The sequence below is a fragment of the Tursiops truncatus genome, chromosome 10 (genome assembly GCF_011762595.2).
Source record: "Tursiops truncatus isolate mTurTru1 chromosome 10, mTurTru1.mat.Y, whole genome shotgun sequence".
In the NCBI taxonomy this organism is placed as follows: domain Eukaryota; kingdom Metazoa; phylum Chordata; class Mammalia; order Artiodactyla; family Delphinidae; genus Tursiops; species Tursiops truncatus.
The window spans coordinates 102,457,884-102,484,267 of NC_047043.1; the positions used below are offsets into that span (position 1 = coordinate 102,457,884).

At 58.7% G+C, this 26,384-nt stretch overlaps 2 protein-coding genes across 10 annotated transcripts in view; both read left to right on the top strand.

The window, feature by feature from the left end:
- UROC1 (urocanate hydratase 1) overlaps window positions 1-18,796 on the top strand; it is a 38,131-nt gene extending 19,335 nt beyond the window's left edge. Inside the window, exons 17-21 of the mRNA XM_073787816.1 lie at window positions 1,742-1,840; window positions 3,465-3,564; window positions 6,053-6,134; window positions 10,521-10,620; window positions 11,338-18,796. Coding sequence (XP_073643917.1) covers window positions 1,742-1,840; window positions 3,465-3,564; window positions 6,053-6,134; window positions 10,521-10,620; window positions 11,338-11,478 — 522 coding nt within the window. The 3' untranslated portion in view covers window positions 11,479-18,796. The remainder of the gene's footprint in view (window positions 1-1,741; window positions 1,841-3,464; window positions 3,565-6,052; window positions 6,135-10,520; window positions 10,621-11,337) is intronic.
- A 1,019-nt stretch (window positions 18,797-19,815) lies between these two features.
- Window positions 19,816-26,384, top strand: part of ZXDC (ZXD family zinc finger C) — a 40,451-nt gene continuing 33,882 nt past the window's right edge. For 3 of the 9 annotated variants that reach the window (XM_033865590.2, XM_073787799.1, XM_033865593.2), the window contains exons 1-4: window positions 19,819-20,712; window positions 22,742-22,894; window positions 22,984-23,062; window positions 24,108-24,238. In XM_033865590.2, coding sequence (XP_033721481.1) covers window positions 19,857-20,712; window positions 22,742-22,894; window positions 22,984-23,062; window positions 24,108-24,238 — 1,219 coding nt within the window. In that variant the 5' untranslated portion in view covers window positions 19,819-19,856. Of the gene's footprint in view, window positions 20,713-22,741; window positions 22,895-22,983; window positions 23,063-24,107; window positions 24,239-26,384 lie in introns of all 9 variants that reach the window. The other 6 variants (XM_033865588.2, XM_033865587.2, XM_033865589.2 and 3 more) reach the window with 4 other exon arrangements.

Sequence of the window (26,384 nt, forward strand, 5' to 3'; positions counted from 1 at the left end):
GGGAGGGTGGGGCAAGAGGTGGAGATGGGGGGCCAGTGCAGGGAGGCCTGGAGAGGAGGGCCACGACCACCGAGAAGGGGCCGGCAGGGTTGCAGGGCTGAGGGCGTGTGGGCGGCCAGCTGGATGCCCCCCCAACCTGCGAGCAGGACCCTCTCTTTGTGTTTGAGTTAAAGTTACCTGGACATTGTGTCTTTCCCCCTTGTTTCAGGTTGCCCTCCCCCCTCCCTCCCTCCCTCCCTCCCTCGTCTCTCGTGAAAGTTGGTGATCACAGAAGGTTGTCCTTTTAACATTTTAATTGTTTCTTTTAATGTACGCTCTCGACAAAGCTGGCAGTCCTGGGTCAGTTCCTCCCATTTTCTGTTTGTGGATCCAGGAAACCTGAAAGGCTGCCGTGCTGGTTTACGGTACAATTTCTCCAAAAAGGATTTGAGGCAGCTGGCGCGAATAAGCCAAGGCCTTTGGGTGGAAGGCGGGAGGCCGAGGAAGCCCCAGGCTGACTGAGAGGCTGGCGTGCGCGGGCCTCCTGTGGACGCCCCCCCCCCCCGCCCTGCCGTGCTTCACCCCATCCCTGGGCGGCTGAGGGAAACACCTGCACCCCCTTTGCAGAGTCCAGGGTCTCTCAGTCTCGGCACTGCTGACGTCTGGGGCCAGGTGAATTTGTTTCGATTGTGGTAAATATATGTGACATAAAATTTACCATTTGACCCATTTGGAAGGTACGACTCAGTGGCATTAAGCACATACGCTGCTGTGCGACCATCAGCACCGTCATCTCCAGAACTTTCTCATCTTCCCCAGCTGGAGCTCTGTCCCCGTCAGACCCCAGCTCCCTCTCCCCTCCCCTCTCCTTCTGTGTCTGGCTTATTTCCGTGAGCTTGATATCCTCAAGGTTCATCCACGTTGTCACATGTCAGGATTTCCTTCCTTTTTAAGCGGAATCGTGTTCCCTGTGTGTATGGACCACACCTTGTCTATCCATCGCCGGCCATGGACATGGGTTGCTTCCCCCTCTTGGCTACTGTGAATGATGCTGCTGTGAACATGGGCGCTACTACCTCTTCGAGCGCCTGGGGGCTGGAGATTCTTGGTCACGGGGACCATAGTCTAGCAGCGTCCCTACCCATGCCAGCAGCACCCAAATGTCCACAGTCATCCCCAGAGGTCGCCCGGCTGAGAGCCACTGCGCTGACGATGACGCTGTGCTAGCAGTGACAACGCCAGCATGAACGACAGTTCATTTTCGGGAGCCTTTGTCTCCCGCAGTGAGCGCCCCCCAGCTCCAAAGCGGCTGCGTCCTGGTGGCGGTGCGCAGGGGCTCAGCCTCCCCGGCCCGTTGCCTCGCCTGTGCAACGGGGCCTGTGATGAGCACAGTAGCGTCTTCCTCACAGACTCACTAAGGAGACTCTGGGTGCCAAGCTGGAGCAAGGCAGACACGTCAGAACCGCCTCGTGGGGTGCTGAGGTTACTCTGGTGGGAAGGGTCGAGCGGGGTGACGCCCACAGGAGGTGATATCCCCGGAGACAGGCGAGTCAGGGTCCCGGAGGCCCCTGGGGCTAACCCTGCGGGGATGGGTCAGGAGGGACATCTGGGGGCCCAGACTGCACGTGGACACGCGGGCCAGGACGTGAGTGCTGGACTCTAGGGCCGCCTCCTGCCCCCCTGGAGGCGGCCGTCTGACTGCTGGTGGCCGTGTCTCCCGAGCGTCCCCCGCGTCGGTCAGCTCTCACCCTTCTCTCCGCAGGTGGTGGGCTCCCAGGCCAGGATCCTGTACTCGGACCAGAAAGGCCGTGTGGCCATCGCCGTGGCCTTCAACCAAGCCATCGCCCGTGGGAAGATCAAGGTGGGCTGTCCTGTGCTTGGGAGGGGCTCCCCTGCCTCCCCACCAGGCCAGCCCAGGCCCGGGAGGGAGGAGGCCCGTCCTCAAGCCCAGGCTCTGGCAACTCGGTCCCTGCTGTGTGACTTTGGGCAGTCAGGGGCCCTCTCTGAACCTCTTATCAGAAAAGAGGCTCCCGTAACCTGAGAACGTGGCTTTCCCACGAGTGTCTCACGTGGCTTTGTTAAATCGTCCCTTTCAAACCATGACAACCTTCCCTGCTTTTCCCCATTTCCCTCCTGGTCAGCCCTGCCCACCTCGCTCAGTGCATGCGCACTTCCTGCTGTGGTGCCACAGTGCTGGCAGGGCAGAGACAGCATCTTAGTCCTCCCTCCCTCCCTCCTTCCCCCTCCCCCTTCCCTCCTTCCCTCCCCCTCCTTCCCTCCCTCCCTCCTTCCCTCCCCCTCCTTCCCTCCCCCTCCTTCCCTCCCCCTCCTTCCCTCCCTCCCTCCTTCCCTCCCCCACCCCCCTCCCCCTTCCCTCCCTCCTTCCCCCTCCCCCTCCCCCTTCCGTCCCCCATCCCTCCTTCCCTCCCCTCCCTCCTTCCCTCCCCTCCCTCCTTTCCTACCCCTCCCTCCTTCCCTCCCCCCTCCCCTTCCCTCCCCTTCCCTCCCCTTCCCTCCCTCCTTCTCTCCTTCCCTCCCCCTCCTTCCCTCCCTCCCTCCTTCCCTCCCCCTTCCCTCCCCCTCCCCCTTCCCTCCTTCCCTCCCCCTTCCATCCCTTCCCCCTTCCGTCCCCCATCCCTCCTTCCCTCCCCTCCCTCCTTCCCTCCCCTCCCTCCTTTCCTACCCCTCCCTCCTTCCCCCCCACCTCCCCTCCCTCCTTTCCTACCCCTCCCTCCTTCCCCCCCCACCTCCCCTCCCTCCTTCCCCATCTCTCCTTCCCTCCCCCCCCACTCCTTCCCAAGCGCCCCCTGGTGCCAGCCTTGCTGCAGCACTGCTGTGCAGAGGACAAGGTAGACAGGGTCCTGCCTGGTGCTGGTGGAGGGACACTTGGACATGCAGGCAAACGTATCAGTTCAGGGGATCTCAGTGGTACCAAGCTCTGTGAATGAGGTGACATGTGGGGCGACAGGGGTCAGGATGGCCTGCTGCCTTGCAGACGCAGAGCAGAGGCCTGAGTATCCAGAAGGTGCCGGAATACTGCACAGGTGGTTCATGGCAGAGGTGAAGAGGGGGAGCATACTTGGCCTGTTCAAGGACAGGGCAGCTCCTCGGACGCTGAAGCCGTGAAATCCCGGTACCTCTAGTGCCGTCGAAACACCAGGCTGTCCCTTACAGCCCTGTGACATCGGGGAGGTGTCCTGTCCTCTCCGGGCCTCAGTTTTCCTCTATCAAGTGGGTGTGGTGACAGTGCGGGTGGGGTTGAGGAGACTCGGACCCAGCAGCTGGAGAGCACATGGGGCTCCAGGTGGCTGGAAAGTGCGTCTCTGGGCAGCCACGGGGGCAACAGAAGCCCTGCACTTCCTCCCGCCGAAGGTCTGCTTCTCAGGGGAATCCGAAGGGCATCGGTGTGCCCTGTCCCTTGACCTCTGCCCTGTGCTGGGCAGTGGACATGGGTAGCTGACCTCTTGTGTCCTCCTGCACTGCAGGCACCGGTGGTCCTGAGCCGAGACCACCACGACGTGAGCGGCACAGACAGCCCGTTTAGGGAGACCTCCAACATCCGTGACGGCTCTGCCTTCTGTGCGGGTGAGGAGCACAGCAAACTTAAGCTTTTCCTCTGTTGGATTGTATTGAACGATCAAGGGATTCATTCAGTCGGTTGTGGTGTTGCCAGCAAGGTGCTGGCCTCTGAGAGGCATGGCACGGGGTGGCCAGCCCAGGACGGAGGGAGGGGTCCTGGGATGCGGGCTCAGTGGTAAACCAGGGCGGGTGCCAGGTGGCCCAGCTAGGTGGATGCCCGAGACCCGGGTGCCCCTGGGCCGCGTTCAGGGAGGGACTGCTGCTGCTGCAGCCGCCGCGATTGTTACTGTCGCCCCAGAGCTTCTGCGCTCCGGTCCTGGGGGGCCTTCTGGTTCCCAGCACCTGCAGCTCCTCCCATTATGGACGGGATCCCAAGGGAAGGAGGTGGACGGTCAGGAGCACCCCCCGCATCACTTTGTTTTGAGGGATTGGGTCCACTTCGTCTAAGTTATGGAATTTATGCGTATAGAGTCGTATTCCTTCATTATCTTCTTCACGTCTGTGGGGTCCGCTGTGCTCTTCCTGATGGTGGTCGTTTGTGGCTTCTTTCTTTTTCCTTTATGAGTCTGGCTAGAGGTTTATCATTTTTATTGAGATTCTCAAGAAGCTTTTAGTTTAAATGATTTTTAAATTGCTTTTCTGCTTCCAAATTCATGGATTTCTACTCTAATCTTTAGTATGACCTTCTTCCTATTTACTTTGGGTTTAATTTGGTTTTCTTTCTCTGGTGTCATGAGGTGGAAGCTGAGGTTACTGAGTTTAAACCTTTTTTCTTTTCTAACAAAAGTGAATTTGAATTTCCCTCTAAACACTGCTTTAGCTGCATCCCACAAATTTTTACATAATATATTTTTATTATCATTCAGTTCAAAATATTTTAGATTTCCTTTGAGACATTCTCTTGGACCCATGAGTGATTGAGAAGTATCTTTTTAAATTTTCAAGTTTGGGGAGATTTTTCTGATGTCTTTCTGTTACTGACTTTTGATTTAATTCCACTATAGTCTGAGAGCTCACTGTGTATTCGTTCTGTTCTCTTAAATTTGCTAAGGGTTGTATTGGTCCATCTTGGGGCACGTGGGAAGAAGGTGTCTCCTGCGGTTACTTGGGGGCTTGTTCTTTAAATGTCAATGAGGTCACGTCAGTTGGTGATGCTGTTCCTGGTGTCTAGGTCCTTACTGACTTTCTGCTGACTTGTTCCATAAATTACTGACAGACGGGTGATGAAGTTCCCAACTGTGTGTGTGGATTTGTCTGTTCTCTTTTCAGTTCTCATCCACTTTGCCATGTGGTTTTTTTTTTTTTTTTTTTTTTTTTTTTTTTTTTTTTTTTGCGGTACGCGGGCCTCTCACTGTTGTGGCCTCTCCCGTTGTGGAGCACAGGCTCCGGACGCGCAGGCTCAGCGGCCATGGCTCACGGGCCCAGCCACTCCGCGGCACGTGGGATCCTCCCGGCCCGGGGCACGAACCCGTGTCCCCTGCATCGGCAGGCGGACTCTCAGCCACTGCGCCACCAGGGAAGCCCTGCCACGTGTGTTTTAGAGTGGTGTTGTTAGGTGTGCCCTTGTTTAGGTTTACTGTCTCTTCTTGGAGAATTGACCGCTATCATCGTGTGATGTCCCTGTTTATCCCTGATAATACTGCTGGCTCTGAAGTTCTCTGATATTAATGTGGTTTACATTCGTGTCCTTTGGCCACGGTGACAACATACCACAGACTCAGAGGCTGGAACAGCACCAATGTGTTCCCTCGCAGTTCTGAAGGTCTAAAGTCTGAAGTCAGTTTCTCGGGGCTTAAGCTGAGGTGCAGGCAGGGCTGTGACGTCTCAGGACGCTGCAGGGGAGAATCTGCTCCCTGGCCTTTTCCAGGTCCTAGAGCTGCTCTTCTTGTATCTCATAGCCCTGCACTAGGACGAAAGTATTCCCAGGACCCCCTCCTCTTCTCTGTGGGCACAGTGGGGGTTTGGAGGAAGAGCCCGCTGGAGGGTGCCGACCCCTTCTGTCCGTGTCCCCAGGGGCCTCGGTCTCAGGCACGCTGAGGCTTGTCACTCAGCGAGCCCTTAGACACGAGTGAGGCACGGGTTCCGTTTCCGTGCAGGTGCCTGCCTCCACAGAGTTCTGGGTAGCTGGCCGCCCCGGGACCTCGGGCCTCTGATGGGCCGAGGACAGTTGGTGATTTGCAGTTTGCCCCCCAATTAGCGTGTTTGCTCTAAGGGTGGGACGGATGCTCTTTGTCATCTGAGCTGACACTGCCACCACATCCCTTTGAATTCCTTTGTCCTCCGTGCCTCTGGGGCGCTGTACCTGGCACCGGAGAGAAGACAGCAGGAGCGACAGTGCTCGTCGGGCACTCGTTCATTGTCCTGCTTTGCTTGGCTCTGAAAATACAAATTTCCGCTGTTCCTGCAGTTGCCCTGCCTTGTTCCCATCCGTCCCTCAGACCCTGGCCCGGCCTGGCTGCCTTCCTCGGGGGCTGACGGGGCTCTGTTTCCACAGACATGGCCGTGCAGAACTTCGTGGGAGATGCGTTCCGGGGAGCCACCTGGGTTGCCCTGCACAACGGCGGGGGTGTCGGCTGGTAAGGAGGTTTCTGGGGGCCGGTGGTGCAGCTGGGGCTCCTGTGGAAGGCTCGGGGGTCTCCTCCAGGGTCCTGGGCCTGCTTCCTGGAGCTCCCGCTACCGAGGGCTCCTCGTGTGTGCTGGAAATGGGGGCCTTGCCCAACACCCCACCTTTGGGGTCTCACCCGTCGCGCGGGACACCAAGGCCTGCCATGGACGCCGTAAATCACCCTTTCCTGTCGTTTTCATGCTGCTTTCACAGATATTTTCCAGGGAATGCTCAGCACTCTCCTGGCCCCGTCCTTTCACTCCGCCAGGGGCTGGGCTGGGAGGCGGGGACCTGGGTTCTGGGCTCCCTGGGTCCTGGCCCCTCTCTACCCAGCCAGGCCTGTTTCCAGCCCACGCCGCGAGGGAGCTAGGGCTTCTGGGAGGCTCCCTTCTGGGCGACAGATGCAGTTCCCTCGTGGGGACGTCCCTATAATTCTGCACCCAGTTCCAACCCAAGGGGGTTTTCTGACACCAGCTGCGTGTCCTGCAGTTCCACTCAGTTCCAACACTGTCAGCACAGAGATAACGTCAGATCCCACGGCTGAGGGCTCAGTCCCACGGGGCTGTCCCCCACCCACCTGCCGACTCCAGTCACATGTGCACAGTATTACCCGTGCTTCCGACCCACCAGCTGCAGATCAGGGGTCCCTGCAGCCGCTTCCTCGGGTTCCACTAAGGTTTGCTAGAGCAGTTCACAGAACGCAGGGAACCCATTTAGTCACTGGATTTCTGATTTACTACAAAAGATATCAAAGGCTGTGAATCCGTAGCCGGATGAGGAGATACACGAGTTGAGGACCCAAAGGGACCCTGTGGGGCTGGGGCCGGGCACGGCAGCACATGGAAGCGTTCTGGCTTCCCAGCCTGGGCGCTCTCTGAACCCGCTCCTTCGGGGTTTCTATGGAGGGTTCCTTATGCGGGCGTGATTGACTACATCACGGCCACTGGCGACTGATTCCGCCTCCAGCCCCCCCCGCCCTCCCGGGAGGTCAGGGGCTGGGACCCACGTTCCAGGCCTCTGATCACACGGCGGCTCCACTGGCATCCAGCCCCATCCTTGGGTGGTTTCCCAGAGTCAGCTCATCAGCAGAAGGAAAGACACCTTCATCCCTCTCAGCAGAGGAAATTCCAAGGGTTTTGGGAGCTCCGTGCCAGGAACGGTGGGCAAAGACCAAATACGTCTTTCTTGTTATAAACCATGATGTCATATTTGCTGCTAAGAACGATGAATAACTAACGTTTATTGCAAGTGGACCGCCTGGCAAGCATTTGAATCCCCTCTCTCACCCACTCTTGGAAAAGAAATGCATCTACAGATGCGGAAACTGAGGCAGCAGGCAGCTGGGGCTACACCTGTGCGCGTGGCCTCTGGGCGGGGGTGGGGGTGGGGGGGTCGCCTGGGGAGCTCTGGTCGCGTGGGATTCCTGGCTCCTCAGAGCAGCAGGGGGCGCCGTGGCCCCGCAGAGGAAGACAGCTGCCCGGGGCCCGGCCACCTCTGAGCTGACCTCTGAGCCCGTTTTGGCCGGATCAAGCCTGGACTTGCCCTCCAGAGCCAAGTCCTTCACGCTGCAGCTTCCAGAGCGTCCCCGGGGGCTGGCTTGGCCTTGGGCCCTTTGAGGCCGGAATTCCGAGCTGCAGCCCAGTCAGGTGGCTCTCATGAATGGAAAATGTGATCGGATCGCGTGTCCTTTCAGAGACACAGGCTGGAGAAAACCAGGACGGGAGGGAGCGCCTGGCGTGTTGGCACTGGGTTTGCTGAGTCATGCTGCAGGTGCAAGAGCAGCTCTGAAGGGGGCCGGAGGTGCTGGTGGAGCCAGATCTGGACCCAGATCTGTTGTCCCTGGATTCGCGACATTGGTGACAGGACCGCAGAAGGCAGGACGGAGCCCCCGAGAAAGTGTGCAGGACACGAGGCCTCAGGACAGTGCTCGCCGCTGACCCTGCGCGGGGCTCCCAGAGCGGGGTCCCCTCTCACTGCCAGGCTGCCCTAGGCCCTGACAGGGCGCGACCGGCGAGGCGCTGGCCCCGAGGCCCTCGGTCGTGGCCGCCCTCGAGGGCTCCTTTGGAAAGTGCCTCAGATTCACCCGGAATCCATCAGACACAGACATGCATGATTTAATCCACCAGATACTGCGCAAACCTTCCTGTGAAGATCAGCGGGAAAAATCTGTCCCATGCCTGTTCTTCCTTCCGTCTCCAGCTATAGTTTTTGCCTTCTTGTACGGAAAAGCAAGTGTCTAAGTCATAAGCCACTGATACCTCTCAGTTTGCGTTCCCGTTTCTGAGCTGGTCAGAGTCGGCACTGGGTCGCTCTGCGGCCCCTGCTCTGCCCAGTCTGCTCTGACTGTGTGCTGGGGTGTGTCCTGTGCTGCCCGCCCGCGGTCCCTGCCGTCTGCTCCTTTTAGACAGGGCGCAGAGCGGGAGAGTCGGCAGTCAGTCCCTGGTCTCGGCGGGTTGGACGGCTGTGTAGAGCCTGTGTGGTTCCGTCCCTCCAGGGAGGGTCCGGGCCTTCCCCTCAGTCCCTGTGTCCCTGCCTTCTGTCCTTACACCCGGTCCAGCCCCGGGGCCTCACGTGTTTGAGGAGTAAGTGCACCGTCTTTATCTGGATGTGATGCTGTTTCCTCACTAGAGCATATCTCGAACCCGGCTGTGCATGGGGCTCCCCAAGGAGCTTGTTTCTCCTGGACAAATGGTCACGGTAGCAGCATGCTTTGCGGGCTAGCGGTGGAGATCAGTCGCGGCAGCTAAGGCTCCTGTGGTGCGCGACCTGTGCACGGGTGTCTCCAGAGACACTCGTCGAATCACCTCGATGGTCCCACCTATGAGGCAGCAGCACCGAGAATGTGACTCTGCCTGGGGTTCCCGGCAAAGCCACCCGCAGTCACTTGTGAAGGAGCCAGGACAGGCCCCGCCCTGCCGAGGCACCCCTCCCGTGAACGTGAACCGTCAGTGTGTGTGCACCGTGGGCGCCCCAGTTCCCGGCATGAAGATTCCTGTTTGCATAACCTCTTCAGCCCTGGCCGGTATCACTGCCTGAAACCCGGGGCTTCCGGCCTGCTGGGCCAGAGTTACAGACTCTGCTGTTTTGCTTTGAGTCGCTCTCCCAGGGTCCTGTTCCTGAGGTGCGTGCTCTTGCTCGTCTTATAATGTTGAGTGCTTCCTTCCTTAGTCCCTCTGGCGCTGGCTCTTGGTACATGTGACATAGGGTTCTGCTTTTATGTCCTTCTCAACGGGACCGTTCTCTGTCCAGCAACTGCTCCGGGATACAGGTCCTCCTTTCTTGCTGTCTTCCTGGGCCCTGGACTGCTCCAGGCAGGGTTTGCAGAGGTCCCCTGGAGCTGGGCACCTTTGCTCTCTGACCATCTGGGCTTCGGGCTACCAAAACGAAAGATGTCGTTCTAATCTCCAAAAGTCCTCTCTGGTCAAAGGACTGTGGCTGCCGCCTGCTTTGTCCTCCGATCCCCGGCACCAGCCTCTGACGAGCGAGTGGTGACGACCTTGAATCCGTGCAGAGCCCCCTCCACCACAGGGGCCACGGGAAGTGCTGGGAGCCCGCTCGCGGGCACAGGGCGGCCGGCTGCAGGGACGCGGGCCCGGGCGCAGGAGTTCCGCTTCCGCTCCCTGGGTGGGATGGGAACCGGCTGAGGTTGTCGGGAGGGTCCAGCTGGGCAGAGAAGGAGGTGAGGCCCGAGGGGCCAGAGGATCTGAGAGCTGAGCCTGGCAGTAAAACCTGGCAGGAGCTGACAAGATTGAGGGCGTTTCGTGTGTGTGTAACCGAAAGGGGCTGGAGGGTCAGGGATGTGAGCTGGGCAGGAGCCTTGGAGAAAGCCGTGGAGGGTGAGGATGGATCCCGGGGCTTCGGGAAGGACGCAGTCTCCGTGGCTGATGGGGAGGAACTGTGGGGCAAGCAGCGGGAGAGGACGGGCACTGGCCCACGTGGATGATGAGAATGGAATGACAGCTCTCAGGGACGAGGGACCCCAGAGCACGTCAAACCCGGGAGAGGAGGTGGTCCAGCAAATGCTGGGCATCCGGGAACTCGGCCCTCAAATCAAGTAATCAGGACCCCGAATGCGAGTACAGGAGGACGAGCGCGAAGGACGGCAGGAAGAGAGCCACGTGGGGGCCCGGAAGAGGTGGCCCCGCCCCCCACGGAGGCGACACGTGGGGGCCCGGAAGGGGGCCTGGGGTCTGTGGGTGGAGCGCGGAGGCACGAGCGGGCAGCCTGCATCCCTCGGTCGTTAGGCACAGGCAGGCTCCGGGCTGCGGGGCTGTTTCCCCAGACAGCGCTTCCGAAGCAGGCCTGCCCCTCGCAGGGTCGGACCCAGCGTGACCTGGGAACCTTTTGCCTCTCGCAGGGGTGAGGTGATCAACGGGGGATTTGGCCTTGTGCTGGACGGGACCCAGGAGGCTGAGCAGAAGGCCAAGATGATGCTCAGCTGGGACGTCTCCAACGGAGTGAGTGACCCCCTGGCCCCTCCCCGTCAGTGGCCCTGCCCCCCTCCCAGAAAACAGTCCGGAGCCCCCGCTGCTCCTGTGTCTCCCCTCCAGCCACCGCCAGGGTTTCCCTCCTCTTCAGACGGGCTCTTTCCCGCCCAGCCTGTGTCCGCAGGGGGCCTGGGCGGTGTCGCTCGCGTGCCTGCTTGTGCGTGCGCGTGTGGTGCGGGGCTCCAGCCGTCTCTATGGCCACGCGGGCCTGAAGGGGGAAGCAGCACGAATGCGAGGTCAGGGGGTGATGGGGGGTGTTTGCAGATGGGAGTGGAATGGGGAGGGGCTTGGGAGCCCTGCGCTAGGGTTAGACTTGGGTGGCCCAGGAGAGTGGAGGGGCGGAGCCCCAGCAGAGGGGGCTGGTCCTCGTCCGGAAGGCGGTGCGGCAGTGAGGGAATGGCTGGGGGAGGTGGGGAGTGGCAGGAAGGCAGCCAGAGGTGGGGGGAGGGCCGAGGCCACCGTCCAGGGGGCCCTGAGGACGCTGGGCCTGGCCTGGGGCCCCTGCCCGGGGTGGGTGGGGGGGAGTTCGGGCAGAAGGATGGCGAGTGTCACGTCGTCACAGGCGGGTGGGTCAGTTTTCTGGCCAAGGGAGGAGGAGGTGTGACCTGGGAACGCCTGGTGGGAACCCACTGACCCGCCGACGACGTGGCACCGACACTGCACGCCCTCTCCCCGCCCCGCCGGCAGGTGGCCCGCCGCTGCTGGTCCGGGAACCCGAAGGCCTACGAGATCATCTGCCGGACGATGCAGGAGGACAGGGGCTTGGTGGTGACGCTGCCCCATGAGGTGGCGGATGAGCGTGTGCTCCAGCGGGCCCTGCGGCTGTGAGCGGGACCGAGAGCCCTGTGGTCCCCTCACCACCTCGGCCCCACCCTCGCCTCACAGCCCGCCGGCTCCCTCCGCTACTCCCCGTGCTCTCCTGGGTCAGGAGCTGTGCTCACGCCCTCCTGGGGCTCACCACCCGGAGGGAGTGTCACTGCGCCCCCAGCTTACAGCTGAGGCCAGGGGGCGGGGACCTCTGCTGTCCCCACGCGGCTCCCTGGGGACCGGGAAGGCAGTGCGGGTCTTCTTCAGGGCTGGGTGCTCAGGCCTGGCGCCGAGTGGGCTCGGGGGGCTGGTGCCGTGAAAAGTGGCCGAGTGGGGCACTGACCAGTCCTTGGGGCCGCCCGCTGTCCCTCCTCCCGCCAAGGGCCAGGTGCTCCTTTGGCCAGGCTCTCGCCCATCGCCCCGCCTTCCCCCGACCGACCGACCGACTGGTGTGGGACCGCCAGGTGACCAGGCAGAGACGGCCTGGCCCGGGCCGGCGGTCCACGCCCGAGACCTGCGACCTCGCTGCACAGAGAGGCCAGGTCCTCATTCTCCTTGGTTCCCACGACAGGCTCCAATTGAGAAAGAGATTGGGGGCCGGTCTCCAAGGAGCCGCAGAAAACTTGACACCCGCCCCCCACGTCTAGCCGGGGGGCCGAGTCCTCCCCACAGGCCATTCCACCTTCGCCTGAGCTAACAAAACCCCACTGTTGTCTGGGCAGCAACGCGCACGTAAAAAGTAGCCGATTTTCCAGCCGCCCTTGTAATTAGGAGTGACCGTTGGCCTGGTTCCGGCCCATGAGGCGACGTGGAAGTCTGCTGGGTGGGTCTTCCGGGAAAGCTGTAATAAAAACAGACAGGTGCGGCTGCATCGCTCTTCGCTTTTGCCCCTTCTTCCTGCCAGAACCTCAGGTGTGATGCCTGGGAGCACCGCAGCCCTGCTGTGAAGTGACCATGAGGCTCACCGCGGCACCTGGAGGCACGTGGAAAGGCCGAGGCGCCTGGGCTCCCGGCAGGCCCGGATGGCCTCCCCTTCTCCTTGGTCCTCACCTGCTAAAGCCATCCTGGGAGGGCTTCTCTTCCACACGGCGAGCACGGGGTCCAAATGGTCGTATCGCCGCCAACAAGTCTCCACGGAGGGCACCCTGCTGCGTGTATCTGTGCGGACATTCCCTGTTCCTAGGGAGAGACAAAGAGGATATGTCCAGTTTGAAGACCAGGCCCTCCCGTCATCCTTTCCCATCCAGCACCCTCGCTTATTCAGGACAGCCAGGCTCGGCCAGCCTCAGGGCAGGGTCTCAGGAGGCTTCCGGCCACGTGTGAGGGCTGCACACCCGCCCTAGGCGCCCTACCGAGGCCGCCAGTGAGCAGTCTCCTCCCCTGCCTCAGCTGCCCGCAGGGAGAAGGGAAGCTGACACCCAGAGCGGAGCCGCCGCCGGGCCCGGCGGGAGTCAGGGCAGTGGCCGCAGCCTGGGTCACCAGCCACTGCAGCCGCTGACGTTTCAGCGCACCCGGAAAGTTCAGGGCGAAGAGCAGGGTGAGACTCTCTGTGTTCTGGGAAAACAGGCAGCACAGGCCCTCAGAGGGTCAGGTGTTTCTGGAGAAATTGTTTATGAACCTGGATTCTCACCTCTTCCCACAATTAGAAAAGCACTAAAATCATTAACTTAGGTATTTACTCCTTCCCACCAGCAGCAACCTTCTGCCAGCCTTCTTGAAGAAAGGAGAGGTGTGTAGTCCGCTCAGAAATGTTTTCATCAAAACAGTGAAGGTAGAAAACAGTCGGCCCTGATGGGCGTGAGTTCGGCTGCCTTCGAAACTGGGGCTTGTGAAAGTCTCCGGGCCCCTCCCGGGGCCCCCTCTGCTCCTTGGGAACGTGGACCCCCCCCCCCCCCCCGCCCCGGGAACAGAGGCTCTCCCTGCCAGCCAGCGCAGGCCGGTGCAGGAGGGCTCAGCTCTCTCGCCCTGGGCTTTCCAGAGGGGGCTCCTACCCTGGGGGCTGGTGCTGGACTTGACCTGCACTCGCGTTCTATTTGGCCTGCCCTCTGTAAAAATTTTTTGACATTGTCACCGATTTTTAGAAATTGGGAAATTTCACTTAAAAAATCCAGATTTTGAGTTACTTAAAGAAGTCAAGAGATTAGGTGACGCCACGCGCTCGCCACCGCTGTGACGGCAATTAGCCGGAGGCCCCTTGGGTCGAGGCTTGTTTCACCCAAGTTACCGCAGCCCTGCAGCCTCTGCTGTCCTCCAGCGGCGAGGCCACGTGTGTTTGTTGTTTATTCTTGGACAGGAGCTGCTGATTTCTTACCCCTGCCTGTTCCCCACGTTTGTGTCACCTGCATGGCCTCTGTTGGGATTTGAATCTGTCTGTATTAGGGCTCTCTAGAGAACCAGCAGGAGGTACACCCGTACGTATATCCGTATGTGCTATAGATAGATGTCCATGTATAGAGGTAGATGCCGTCTACGTCACGTGCGCCGGAGGCCCAGGGAAGCCGGGGGCGCAGTTCAGCCCCAGCACCAGGGCCAGGGAGCCTGGGGCGCCGATGGTGTGAGTCCCCACCCAAGGCGGGAGATGAGAGGAGGGGTCCCAGCTCAAGAGGGAGGCAGAAAAAGGCAAGCTGCGTCTCCTCCCACCTTCTGTTTTGCATGACGCCTATCACTTTCTCTGGGGAGCCCCCCCCATTCAAATCCTAATCTCATCTGCAAACACCCTCGTGGACACACCCAGAAGCAAGGTGTAAAACGGCCCAGTCCACACGACGTGTAAAATTTACCGTCACGGCGATCTTTGATGGAGAAATTAACTCTGTGGTACGATGATTTACAATGAGAAACATGTGTTTGGTCTTCAGCCCTGTTTCTGGCCCAGAGCTCCTAAAACCCGTGGAATTTCCTAAGTGATGAGAGAGATGAGGTGTTTTGCTATTCGTAACAAGCCCCTTTCTGCCACACCTGAATTTATGTTTCCGAATTTGGGGCCTCACCTGAGATGGGGCTGGTCACCCGGGGACCCAACCTTGTGATTGGAGAGTTGAACTTTCAGTTTCCCACCCGCGACCTCCAGGGAGGGGAGAGGGGCTGGAGGTTGAATCAATCACTGATGGCCCATGATTTCATCCATTTCGCCTGTGTAAGGAAGGCTCCAGAAAAAAACAAAAGGAAGGGGATGCGGAGAGCTTCTGGGCTGGTGAAGCCCTGCAGATCCGGGGTGAGCGGCACACTGCAGAGGGAGCCCGAGTCCTTCCCCAGGCCTGGCCCTGCGCACCTCTTCCATCGGGCTGTTCTTGAGTTATGTCATTTCATGATAAGCCAGTGATTTAAGTAAAATGTTTCTCCGAGTTCTCTGAGCTGCTCTAGCAAGTTAATTGAACCCGAGGAGGGGGTCATGGGAACCCTCCATGTGTAGCCGGTGGGTCAGAAGCACAGGTGCCAACCTGACTTGCAATGGGCATCTGACGGCACTCTGGCAGGCCTGAGCACTTGAGCTGCGGGATCTCCTGGTAGATGGTGTCAGATGTGTCAACTGCCTGGTGGTGTTGGGGAAAAAAGCACATTGGAACGCCCGGCCCAGCCCAGCCCCACTCCTGCCACAGCTCCGGAAGGACTGCATGCTACCATTGGCCCTTCAGAGTCCACAGTGAGGCCTTTCAGCCTATCAGGTGCTGGGAGAGCAGCAGCTAGGCTGGTGGGGTTTCCCCCCAAATGCAAATATGACAAGTGCGCGTGTGTCCTCCGCTTCTCCTCCCCCGGCTGCCCCAAGCCCTCTCTACACCCACCTGCTCGGAGGGCAGGGCCTGGGTTACTGAGGGTGAACGCGCAGTGTCTGCGGTGCTCCTAATGCCCGGAATCGCTCTAGAATGTGCCTTTCTGTCTGTGCCTGAGACATCACCGAACCACCACCGGCAGTCAAGCCCAGGGAATGAGCTGCCCCTCTGCTCCTGCCTGCTTGTTGCAGGGTGGTTGGGAGGGCAAGGAGAGTCCTTGGCAAACGTTTAACAGGGCTCATTTCACCCATTTAAAAATGTTTTTAAAAATACTGTCAGCCTGGGCTTCCCTGGTGGCACAGTGGTTGAGAGTCCGCCTGCCGATGCAGGAGACGCGGGTTCGTGCCCCGGTCCGGGGGGATCCCACATGCCGCGGAGCGGCTGGGCCCGTGAGCCATGGCCGCTGAGCCTGCGCGTCCGGAGCCTGTGCTCTGCAGCGGGAGGGGCCGCAACGGTGAGAGGCCCGCCTACCGCAAAAAGAAAAAAAGAAAAAATTGTCAGTCATTCTTGAAAGGTGAAAAATCAAGCAGTGAAAACATGCATATTGCCACCAAAGGTTTTTCATGAAAACATTTTTTCTTTATTGTGGTAAAAAACATATAGAGTTTACCATCTTAAGCATGTTTAAGTGTACAGCCAGTGGTCTTAAGCACATTCACGTTGTTGTGCAACCATCAACACCCATCGTCTCCAGAACTTTTTCATCTTCTCAAACTGCATCTGTGCCTTCATTACACAGACCTGCCCACACTGGCCCTTCCGCCTCCCCAGCCCCTGGCACCGACCATCCCACTTTCTGTCTCTAGGAATCTTTCTGTCTTTAGGGACTCACGTGAGTGGTATCATGTACTGCAGTGTTTGTTCTTTCATGACTGACGCTGACGTACTTCACTTCGCATAATGTTCTCAGTGTTCACCCATGTTGTCCCATGTGTCAACATTTCCTTCTTTTTTTTTAAAGACTGAATAATACTCTGTTGAGTCCATAAATCACATTTTTATTTATCCATGCAGCCATCAGTGGGCAGTGAGGATGCCGCCGCCTGTGGTGAGTAGTGCTGCTGTGAACATGGGTGTGCAAATATCTGTCCCGGTCTCCGCTTTCAATTCTTTTGGGTTCATACCCAGAGGCGGGGTTGCTGGGTCATATTGAAACCACACAACTGAGATGGGATTCGAACCCAGCCAAAACCCAGATTGGGACTCAGAGCCTCGGGCTGGGACTCAAACCCATGGTCTTTTAAGTAAGATGGTACACCTGGTCTCAGGACTTGGTGACGCTCAGGTTCTTTATGTCTCAGTGCAGGAGGAATTCAGTGAGAGCCAAAGTGATAGGTAAGAAGTGGATTTATTTAGAGAGCTACACATTCCATAGACAGAATGCAGACTGTCTCAAAAGGTGAGAGCGGCCCTGGGAGAAACACTCCACAGACAGACGGTGGGCCAGCTCGGAAGGCGAGAGGCCCGGAAATATTGGGTGGTTAGTTTCTATGGGCTGGGTAATTTCATAGGCTAATGAGTGGGAAGGTTATTCCAACTACCTTGGAGCAGGGGGAGGGATTTCCAGGAATTCGACCCCTGCCTGCTTCTTGGCCTTTTATGGTCAGCCTCGGAATTGTCCTGGCCCCTGTGGGTGTGTCATTTAACTGATGCATTTACAGTGAGCATGTAATGAGGCTCAACGTCCACTGGAAGTTAGATCTTCTGTCATCTTGGACCTAATGGGTTCTCACCAGTTTTTGTCGTATCCACAAGCTTTTAAAGGTTGTGCCCTGCGCTCTTCCCTCCTGTTTCAAGATGGTAATTCTATGTTTAGGTTTTTGAGGAACTGCTACACTGTTTTCCACAGTGGGGAAAACATATTTAATTATAAAAATTAAAGACACTCACGATCTAAAACAAAATGAAGACGTGTCAAAGGCAGTGAAGTGTAGAGTGAAAGAGCCCTTTCCCACCTCGGTTCAGAGCAGTCAGGGTGCTAGCAGTGTCTGTGTCTTTCCAGAAACTTCCCCAGGATATGCAGGCATGTGAACATGCCTACAGTTTCCCCCCTAAATAAATGGGGTCCTCCCCAACAAGGTTCTGCATGGACTTCTAACAATATACGTTTCATGGAGACATACAGAACATAAAAGTCACCATTTTAAAGTATAAGCGTTGGTGTTTTTTGTAGCCTCACGGTGTTGTGTACTCATCACCACTAATTCCAGTACGTTCCATCACCCCGAAGAGAATCCCTTAGCTCTTAGCAGTTAGTCCTAATTTCCCGCCCTCCATCCCCTGACAACCACTAATCTACCTTCTGCCTCTACGGACTTACCTATTCTGGACATTTCACATGAACGGTATCGCACAATATGTGATCTGTTGGGTCTGGCTTTTTTCCCTTAGCATGTTTTCAACGTTCATCCATATTTTAGCGTGTATCAGTACTTCATTCCTTTTTATGGCTAAATAATATTCCTTTCTATGGAAAGGCCGTATTTTGTTCACCCCTTTGTCTGTTGATGGACACTTGACTGTTTCCATTTTTTTTTTTAATGTAGCATTATGCTACTGTGAACATTCACATACAAGTTTTTGTGTGGATGGGTTTTCATTTCTCTTGGATATATGCCTAGGAGCGGAATTGCCGGGTCATAAGGAAATTCTATCCTTGGCTTTTTGAGGAGTTGCCGAGCTTTCTTCCACAGTGGCTTCACCATTTTACATTCCCACCAGAAATATATGAGGGTTCCAATTTTTCCACACCCTCACCAACACTTGTTATTGTCCATTTAAAAAATTATAGCCATCCTAGTAAGTGTGAGTGGTATCTCACTGTGGTTCTGAATTGCATTTCCCTGATGAGTAATGTATGATACTGAGTTTTGTTTCATGGGCATATTGGCTAATTGTATTTCTTCTTTGGAAAAATGTCTATTAAGATCCCTTGTGTATTTTTAAATTGCATTGTCTGTTTGTGATTAAGTTACAAGTTGTAAAAAGTACATTCTGGATAGTAGATCCCCATCGGATCTATGATCTGAAAATTTTCTCCCATTTTGTGGGTTGTCTTTTCACTTTCTTGTTTGTGTTCTTTGACTCAAAAGAGTATTTAATTTTGTTGAAGCCCAACTGGTTTCTTTTCATTGGTTGTGCTTCCGGTTTCACAGGTAAGAAACCACCGCGTGATCCAAGGTCACAGATGTAGTAGTTTTATAGTTATAGCTCTTACATTAGGCTTCGGATCCATTTTGAGTTCGTTTTTGTGTCTGGTACGAGGCGGAGGTCCAAACCCATTCTGGTGTATGTGGATAACCAGTTGTCCCAGGACCATTTATTGAAAAGATTGTTTCCTTCATTGAATGGTCTTGGAGCAATTTATTTTTGGCACAAATTCTTACATATAAATGTTTCCTGTTCTTTTCAATATTATTGAGGTACCTTATTTTATTTATTTATTGGCCGTGTGGAGAGACCTAAGTTCCCCAACCGGCATTGCAAGCGCGGAGTCCTAACCTCTGGACCACCAGGGAACTCCTGAAGTACCTTATTTCTTCTTTTTTAAAAATAAATTTATATATGGCTGCGTTGGGTCTTCGTTGCTGCACGCGGGCTTTTCTCTAATTGCGGCGAGCGGGGGCTATGTTGTGGTGCGCGGGCTTCTCATTGCCGTGGCTTCTCATTGGGGAGCACCGGCTCTAGGTGTGTGGCCTCCAGTAGTTGCGACATGCGGGCTTAGTTGCGGCAGGTGCGATCTTCCTGGACCAGGGATCGAATCCGTGACCCCCGCGTTGGCAGGCGGATTCTTAACCACTGCGCCAGGGAAGTCCCCCGAAGTACCGTATTTCTGAAGAACTTTTAATAATACAGCATTCCTCAATTTAACACACATTTACTGAGCGTCTCCACTGCTAGCATCTGGGCACACAGCTGTGAATGACTCGACAGGGTCACCGTCCTCACGGAGGCTTCACTGGAACAGGGACGAACGGAACAACTGCAGTTGAGACTTGTCTGAGGGGCGGGGGGAGGGCACTCGGAGCGACCCCCCAGGCTGGAACCCGCTCGTCCTGCGGAAGGAGGGGGAGCGGGGCGGGGGTCCGGTGTGGGGAGCAAGGGCAAAGCGGGGCCGCTCGGGGAGGGGGCGCAGCCGGACCTGCGCTTTGTTAGATCACGGGCGCGGCCGGCGGAGGACCGACCGGGGGCGGGGGCACGGCAGCCGCGGGGTCATCGTCCCGGAACGCGCGGGTGAGGCGCGGTCGGTCCGGGCGGGGACGAGATGCGAGGCAGCGCTCACTGAGGCGGCATGACCGCTCGGAGCTACAAGCCGCCGGACCGTTCCCGACCCACGGTTCCGCCGGTTCCGCCGCGCGACCCGGCCGGGGGCGTAACCCCAGCCGCTAGCGACCCACGCTGCACCGCCCACCGCGCGGAGCCCTGACGTCACGCGGCCTGGCAGGCCCCGCGCCCCGCCCGCCGCTCCGCGCACGCGCGCCTCGGGCCGGCTCCGGCGCGCGCCGGCTCATACTCCGCGCCGGGCTTTGGCGCCGACTCGCGTGCGTAGCGCACGGCGTCGCGCTCCTCGTGCGTGCGTGCGGGGTGGCGTTTCCGGCGAGGCGGTGGCTGGACGCGCAGCGGCCCAAGATGGACGCGCCGGCGCTGCTCGCCGCTGCGGCCCCGGCCCCACGCGGACCCCAGCTCGGCGGCGGCCCCGGCCGGACCCGCAGAACCCCGGGCTCAGCGCACCGCCGGCTGCTGCTGCTGCGGGACCCAGAGGACGGCGCGCAGGGGCCGCGGCGCGGGGAGGCCCGGCCGGCGGGCCCCGGCGGCGGCGACTCCTTCGTGGTGCTGCTGGAAGTGGCGCGCGGCGCGGCCGAAGCCCCGGGGCGGCGGGAGACCGAGCCCCAGCCCGGCGCCGCCGCGAGCCCGGCCGGCCGCCCTGCGCAGGTCCCCGGCGCCGCGCCTCTCGTGGGCCCCCGGGCCGCCGGCGGCCAGGACCTGCTGGTGCACCTGGAGCGTGGCGTCCTCGCGCTGGCCGCGCCGTCCCGGCGTCCGCCGCCCGGCCAGGAGGCCGCCAGCCCGGCAGGGGCCCGCCGCGCGTCCGCCGGCCCCGGCTACCGCTGCCCCGAGCCGCAGTGCGCGCTCGCCTTCGCCAAGAAGCACCAGCTCCAGGTGCACCTGCTGACGCACGGCGGCGGCCAGGGCCGGCGGCCCTTCAAGTGCCCGCTGGACGGCTGCGGCTGGGCCTTCACCACGTCGTACAAGCTCAAGCGGCACTTGCAGTCGCACGACAAGCTGCGGCCTTTCGGCTGCCCGGTGGGCGGCTGCGGCAAGAAGTTCACCACCGTGTACAACCTCAGGGCGCACATGAAGGGCCACGAGCAGGAGAGCCTGTTTAAGTGCGAGGTCTGCGCCGAGCGCTTCCCCACGCACGCCAAGCTCAGCTCGCACCAGCGCAGCCACTTCGAGCCCGAGCGGCCCTACAAGTGCGACTTCCCCGGTGAGCGGCGCCGGCGGGGCCTGGAGACGGGAGTTTGAGGCAGGTCTCGTCACTTAGAAAAGCTCCGTCCGGCGTGTAGGCGCGTGCCCCGGGCTGCAGGGACGCAGGGCCACGCGGCCCAGGCGAGGCCTTAAGGCGCCGAGGGGATGATCGCGGAGGTGCGGTGCATCCACTATTGTGACGTTGAAAGCGTTGTTTCCTTCGGGCTTCACAGTTGCGTAAAGTTCTGAAAGTCGTCCTTATCTTCAGACGGAGAGACTCTGGGCAGGTGGATGCTGTGGGCGGAGGGGTCTTTCTCTGCTGTGAGTGCCCTGAGCTCTCTACCGGGATAGGCAGCTCTAGCTGCTCTCGGGGGGAATGTGTGTCTGCACGAGAGAAGGTTCCCGCCTGGGAAGGAGGGGCTGCGGTGCGGGGGCCACGCTGCAGAGCCAAGGCTGGGAATGGGGGCAGTGGGGCGGGCTGGGGGCAGGGTGCCCGAGGGCCTCCCAGGTGCCCTTCCTTAAAAGAGAAGCGCGAGTGTGTGCCCGGCGACCCTGTTGATGCGTCATGGACGCGGAGTGCGCTCCTTAGAATGTATGTTATGAAGTGCACTCACGTGTGGGCTTTTGAAAGGGCGGAAGAAAATTCACGTGCTCCCAGGTTCCCGTGTTTTCTTCCCACGTGCCCTGGCCTGTCCTGTGCACCCCGTCTCCGTGGAGAGTATGGCTGTAGGCCGCTGATTCCGAACGCTTGGTCCTGCACTCGGAATCTGGCGGCGGTCTGCGGACCGCCCTCTAGTAAAAAGCTCAGGGACATCCTTCTGAGCGTAGTACCAGGAGGACCGGGGTCCAGCCTGCTTCTGGGCACGGGGTCACCCTGGGGGTTTTGAGGTGAATGGTACGCGGGGTGTTGGTTTGAGGTGGGCGGGAGCAGGAGAGGGACCAGGGAAGCTGCGTGAATGTTCCGGACCGGAGGGTCCTGAGGGGTGACCCAGGTAGACGCAGTGGGGCGCTGAGGAGGCTCCAGTGGGAAGGATTGCGAGCTGGGCTGGGAGGCTTGACTGTCGGGTGGGGGAGGGTGCTTCTTGCTGAGCCTGTTCAGACCTCCCTGCCGGAGTGTGGGAAGGCACCTAGGCCCGGAGTAAGGCATGGCTGGGGCTGCTGGGCACAGACAGGTTGACGCCCGAGAGGAGGCTTGGAAGGCATTCAGGAAGATCAGCGTTTCCCGGTTACGTGTCGCTGTGAAAAGTGGGGTTCCCTGGGCTGTCCTGCAGAGTGCTGTGCGCCCCTGGCAGCACCATAAAGGCTCTGAGGAGCGCTGCAGCGCAGACTCCTGGTCAGCGTCTCGTAGCCTCGTGTTTTCTGCCCTGTTTGAGCACTGAACCTTTCTGTCAAAGGAGAGCTAGTGATGTGCAAAGTCTGGTGGCTCAGCCGGGGTCGACGATGCAGGTGGTGGAAAAAGGCCGTGTGAGCAAAGATGACCCCAGTGACCCTTGACAGAGCAGGGAACCCCCAGGAAATGGACCAAAGGGAGAGAGAAGCACGCTGCCAGAGGCCGGGCTGCCAGCCTCCAAGGACGTCCAGGGGATGTTTACGAGGGTGGGGGATGCGGCCTCACTCTCACAGGTGAAAAAGTCCCAGGTGTTACTGCAGTCGTTTGCAGCCCTTCCAAGCTCAGCCCGACCAGGCGGAATCTTGTTCCTTAGTCTCTGATTTTTCTCGTTGGGTTTCTGGTTTCACATGGGTGACCTGGGCAGTTGAGTCCCCACCGTGTCCACAGGGTCTGAGCTACAGAACTGGGGGCACAGCTGTGCTGGAGGACTTTCTCTTGATCTGGTGCTGTGTCTCCCGGTCACATGGGGACAGGTGGCCTGTGTGCACCGTGGGCTGCTGCTTTCGCTGCGAAGGTTTTCACTGTCTGGAGATGCTCCTCAGTCGTCGTGCTCTGCATCTGCCCCCGTGCACGCAGCGCCCTGGGGTGGCGACTGGTTGAGCTGAGTTGTGTGATTCTCGTCACGCCGGTGAGCAGGGTTTGTGTTTTCTCTGTTCAGGCTGTGAGAAGACGTTCATCACGGTGAGCGCTCTGTTCTCCCATAACCGGGCCCACTTCAGGGAACAGGAACTCTTTTCTTGCTCCTTCCCTGGATGCAGCAAACAGTATGACAAAGCCTGTCGTCTGAAGATCCACCTGAGAAGCCACACAGGTGAGAATCCGGGGGCGCCTGGACCCCCTCTGCCGCCGGCGCAGCTCACGTTTGTAATCACGTGGTGTGATTCTCTTTTCCTTTCTAAGGCGAAAGACCTTTCATCTGTGACTCTGACAGCTGTGGCTGGACCTTCACCAGCATGTCTAAGCTCCTGAGGCACAAAAGGTAATCTTTATGTTTTGGTTGAACTGTCAGTTTTGAAAACAGGTGAGTTGTTTGTTAGTAGTAGAAGCCTATGGGTGGAATAATCTTTGGATTTCTTTAAGTTATAAAAAACAAACCAACGTGGATAACTTGGAAAATTCAGAAACCTTGTAAGAAGAAAACCACACAGGGTCTGATCCCCCAGAGTCAGTGTTTTCTGTGTGTACTTGTTTTTGAGTTTAACTGGTATACTTAATATGCAATTTGATATTTAAAAAAAAATTAAGGTTATAGAGTAAGGCTTCGTCGTGTCTTTACAAACTTCCCGCGGCAGTGATGACGCCTTGGAGGACTGGGCCTCTGTGCAGGTGACACTCGGCGCCTGGCCTGTGTCCCTTGTTCGGCCTCTCAGCAGCTGTGACACTGAATCTCTTGTTCTCCTGTTTTTGTTTCGTTTTGTTTTATACATTTATTTATTTTTATTTATCTTTGGCTGCGTTGGGTCTTCATTGCTGCGTGCAGGCTTTCTCTAGTTGCGGCGAGCAGGGGCTTCTCATTGTGGTGCGTGGCCTTCTCTTTGTGGTGGCTTCTCTTGTTGCCGAGCACGGGCTCTAGGTGCGCAGGCTTCAGTAGTTGCAGCCCGTGGGCTCAGAAGTTGTGGCTCGCGGGCTCTAGAGCACAGGCTCAGTAGTTGTGGTGCATGGGCTTAGTTGCTCCACAGCATGTGGGATCCTCCCAGACCGGGGATCGAACCCACGTCCCCTGCATCGGCAGGCAGATTCTTAGCCGCTGCGCCACCAGGGAAGCCCCTTGTTCTCCTGTTCTGCATTGGGAGCCAGGGAGGTTGGGTGGTTCGTCTGTACTTGCCCAGCTGGGATCTGAGGTGTCTACTTAGAAAAAGGCTGTGTGTGTGTGAGGTGGTGTCCCTTGCGGTGTGGACAGCCTGTGTAGGAGCGGGGTTGCTGAGCGGCGGAAGCGGCTTCATCAGGGTCTCTGGGAGGCTGCTCGTCCTGAACGGAATGCTCTGCTTGTGAGTGATCACTGCCTGTTGCTCTCTGTCCCGCAGGAAGCACGATGAGGACCGCCGCTTCCCCTGCCCCGTTGAGGGCTGCGGGAAGTCGTTCACCAGGGCCGAGCACCTCAAGGGCCACAGCGTCACCCACCTGGGCACCAAGCCCTTCGCGTGTCCCGTGGAAGGTAGGTGTGAGCTGGCCCCACGGCTGCCTGGACGCTATGCGTGGAAGTTGCTTCGAGGTGCGTCGTGTCAACTGCGCCGTGAGGTGGGCTCGGCTGGTTTTAGCCGGTGGCCGGGTCTTGGGAGCAGTGTGTCGGAAAGAGCAGATTCAGAGTGAGGCCGCGGGACTGGGCCCTGCGGGGGCGCTCTGCTGAGTCCCCTCTGGGTTTGACGGTTGTGAGGACCCACTGACGGAACGTGTGAAGAAAGCCCATTTCGGCACGTGGCGCGTGTCTCGGACTCCGTAGCCGTGGCTCCTCACGCTGGGACTGGACAGCAGTGAAGCCGGGCTGGCGTTTTAGAGGCGCAATTCCGGGACGGAGGGCCGGGTCCCTCGGGCTGTGAAGTAGAACGCTGGCTCCGCCCTCCCTGAATCAGTGACTCAGGCAAGGCTCTCTGGGCTTCAGTTTCCTCACCTGGAGAAGGGGATACCAAAGACCCACTTCCAGCTGAGCAGTTTCTGGAACGTAGCCCAGGTGGTCTAATCAGACACAGGCCCGCCTCTCCCCAGGGCTCCTGTTGGGGCCACAGGTACGCAGCTAACGTGCAGGGTGCTTGGCGCACAGAGGAGGTCACCCAGAGGGTTCTTGGGGTGGGGGAGGCAGAAGGGCCGGTGTGGGCAGCAGGCTGAGGGCTCTAGGCGGGGTGATGGGGCCACAGTGGAGGTTTAGGCTGAGTCTGGGGTCCTGGGCAGATGGGCCGGTGCCTGGGCAGGCGCTGGGAAGGGAGGGACGGCGTAGACGGCAGAGGCGGGAGTTAGAATGCATGGTGCCTGGCGAGGGTTCAGGAGTGGGTGCTGTGGAGGGGCTGGCGGCTGGGTCAGCGTCTCAGTTGAGACGGGGACACGGGGCACAGGCAGGAGGTGGGTGCGGACGCGCTGCGTTCCAGGTGCCCGCGGGCTTTGCTGACAGATGCTCGGGAGGCGGCGCAGGTGCTGCTGGGGCCTGAGAAGCGGGCTGGGGGCGGGACAGGTGCCGCGAAGGCGCCTGCGTGCGGCTCCCAGCCCTGCCTCTTCTCTGCTTCTGTCCAGTGGGGCTGGTGGGGGCCCAGCTGGTCAGGGAGTTTAATTAAGGGCTGAGAGGACATCAGTAACCTGCCGCTGCCGGCAGGTTGAGCCCTGGGAACTGCCCTGCATGCGGGTGGGCAAGCAGAGGGCGCCCCGGGAGGGGCCTGAGGAGGACGCGAGGGGCCAGGTGGGCACTGGGCCAAGAGAACACCAAGTTTGGGAAAGGAGGCAAGTGGGCCGGTGCGAGGAGGAGCTGAGGGGCCGCGGGCGGCTGGAGAGACCTGGGGGGGGGGGCCTAACCCCTGCGGCGATGGCGGCGGCGGGTGGGCGGGGCGAGGCTTCCCTCTTTCTCGAGGGGATTGAGGCAAAGAGGAAGGGGCAGGGCTGGCGACGGAGGAGGCAGGATTTTCCTTTTGGTAAGTGCGTCCTTGAGAGCTCTGCGCAGGTCTGACATAGAGGGTGACCGGCAGCGCTTGGTCAAGGGGGCGGCGGTGAAGGCGGGCTGGCGGAGGCATCCCAGAATCCTTTGTCACACTTGCTGAGAGCTGACAGTTCTTGAGTCTGGGTGATTTCACCATTTTCTCTGGTTTTGTAGGCGTTTGGAACATTCTTAATAAGTTAAGAAGCCGCCACTCCCCGCCGTTCCCGTAGTAGTAGCAGGAGGAGGAGAGGATGGGGAGTGCAGCACAGCAGCGAGTGTGGACGGGGGCGGCCTGAGGGCGGCGTGTGCCTGGTGGGGCTTCTCTGGGCCTCCAGCCTGCCGTGGAGCCCACGGAATGTGGGTGCGAGCTGGGCAGACTCCTGAGGAGCTGGGGTTTGGAGGGAAGTCTGTCTTTGACAAGTTGCTTCTGCCCTTCCCCTTGCGGGGTGGTAACGTGGTAGAAATGTGTGGGGCTGTGTGTGAATATCCTTAATTTGTAAAGCAGTAACGCAAGTTTCAATAGATTATGTTGTAATTAGGAAAACGTAGTCGTTGACACACATGATAAAATGGTCATACTTCTGATCATCAGAGGAAATACAAATTAAAATGATACCTGCGTTGTTCCCTGTTGAATTCGCAAGTATCTCTACAAGTAGAAACTCTGCTGGCGGCAGCATGG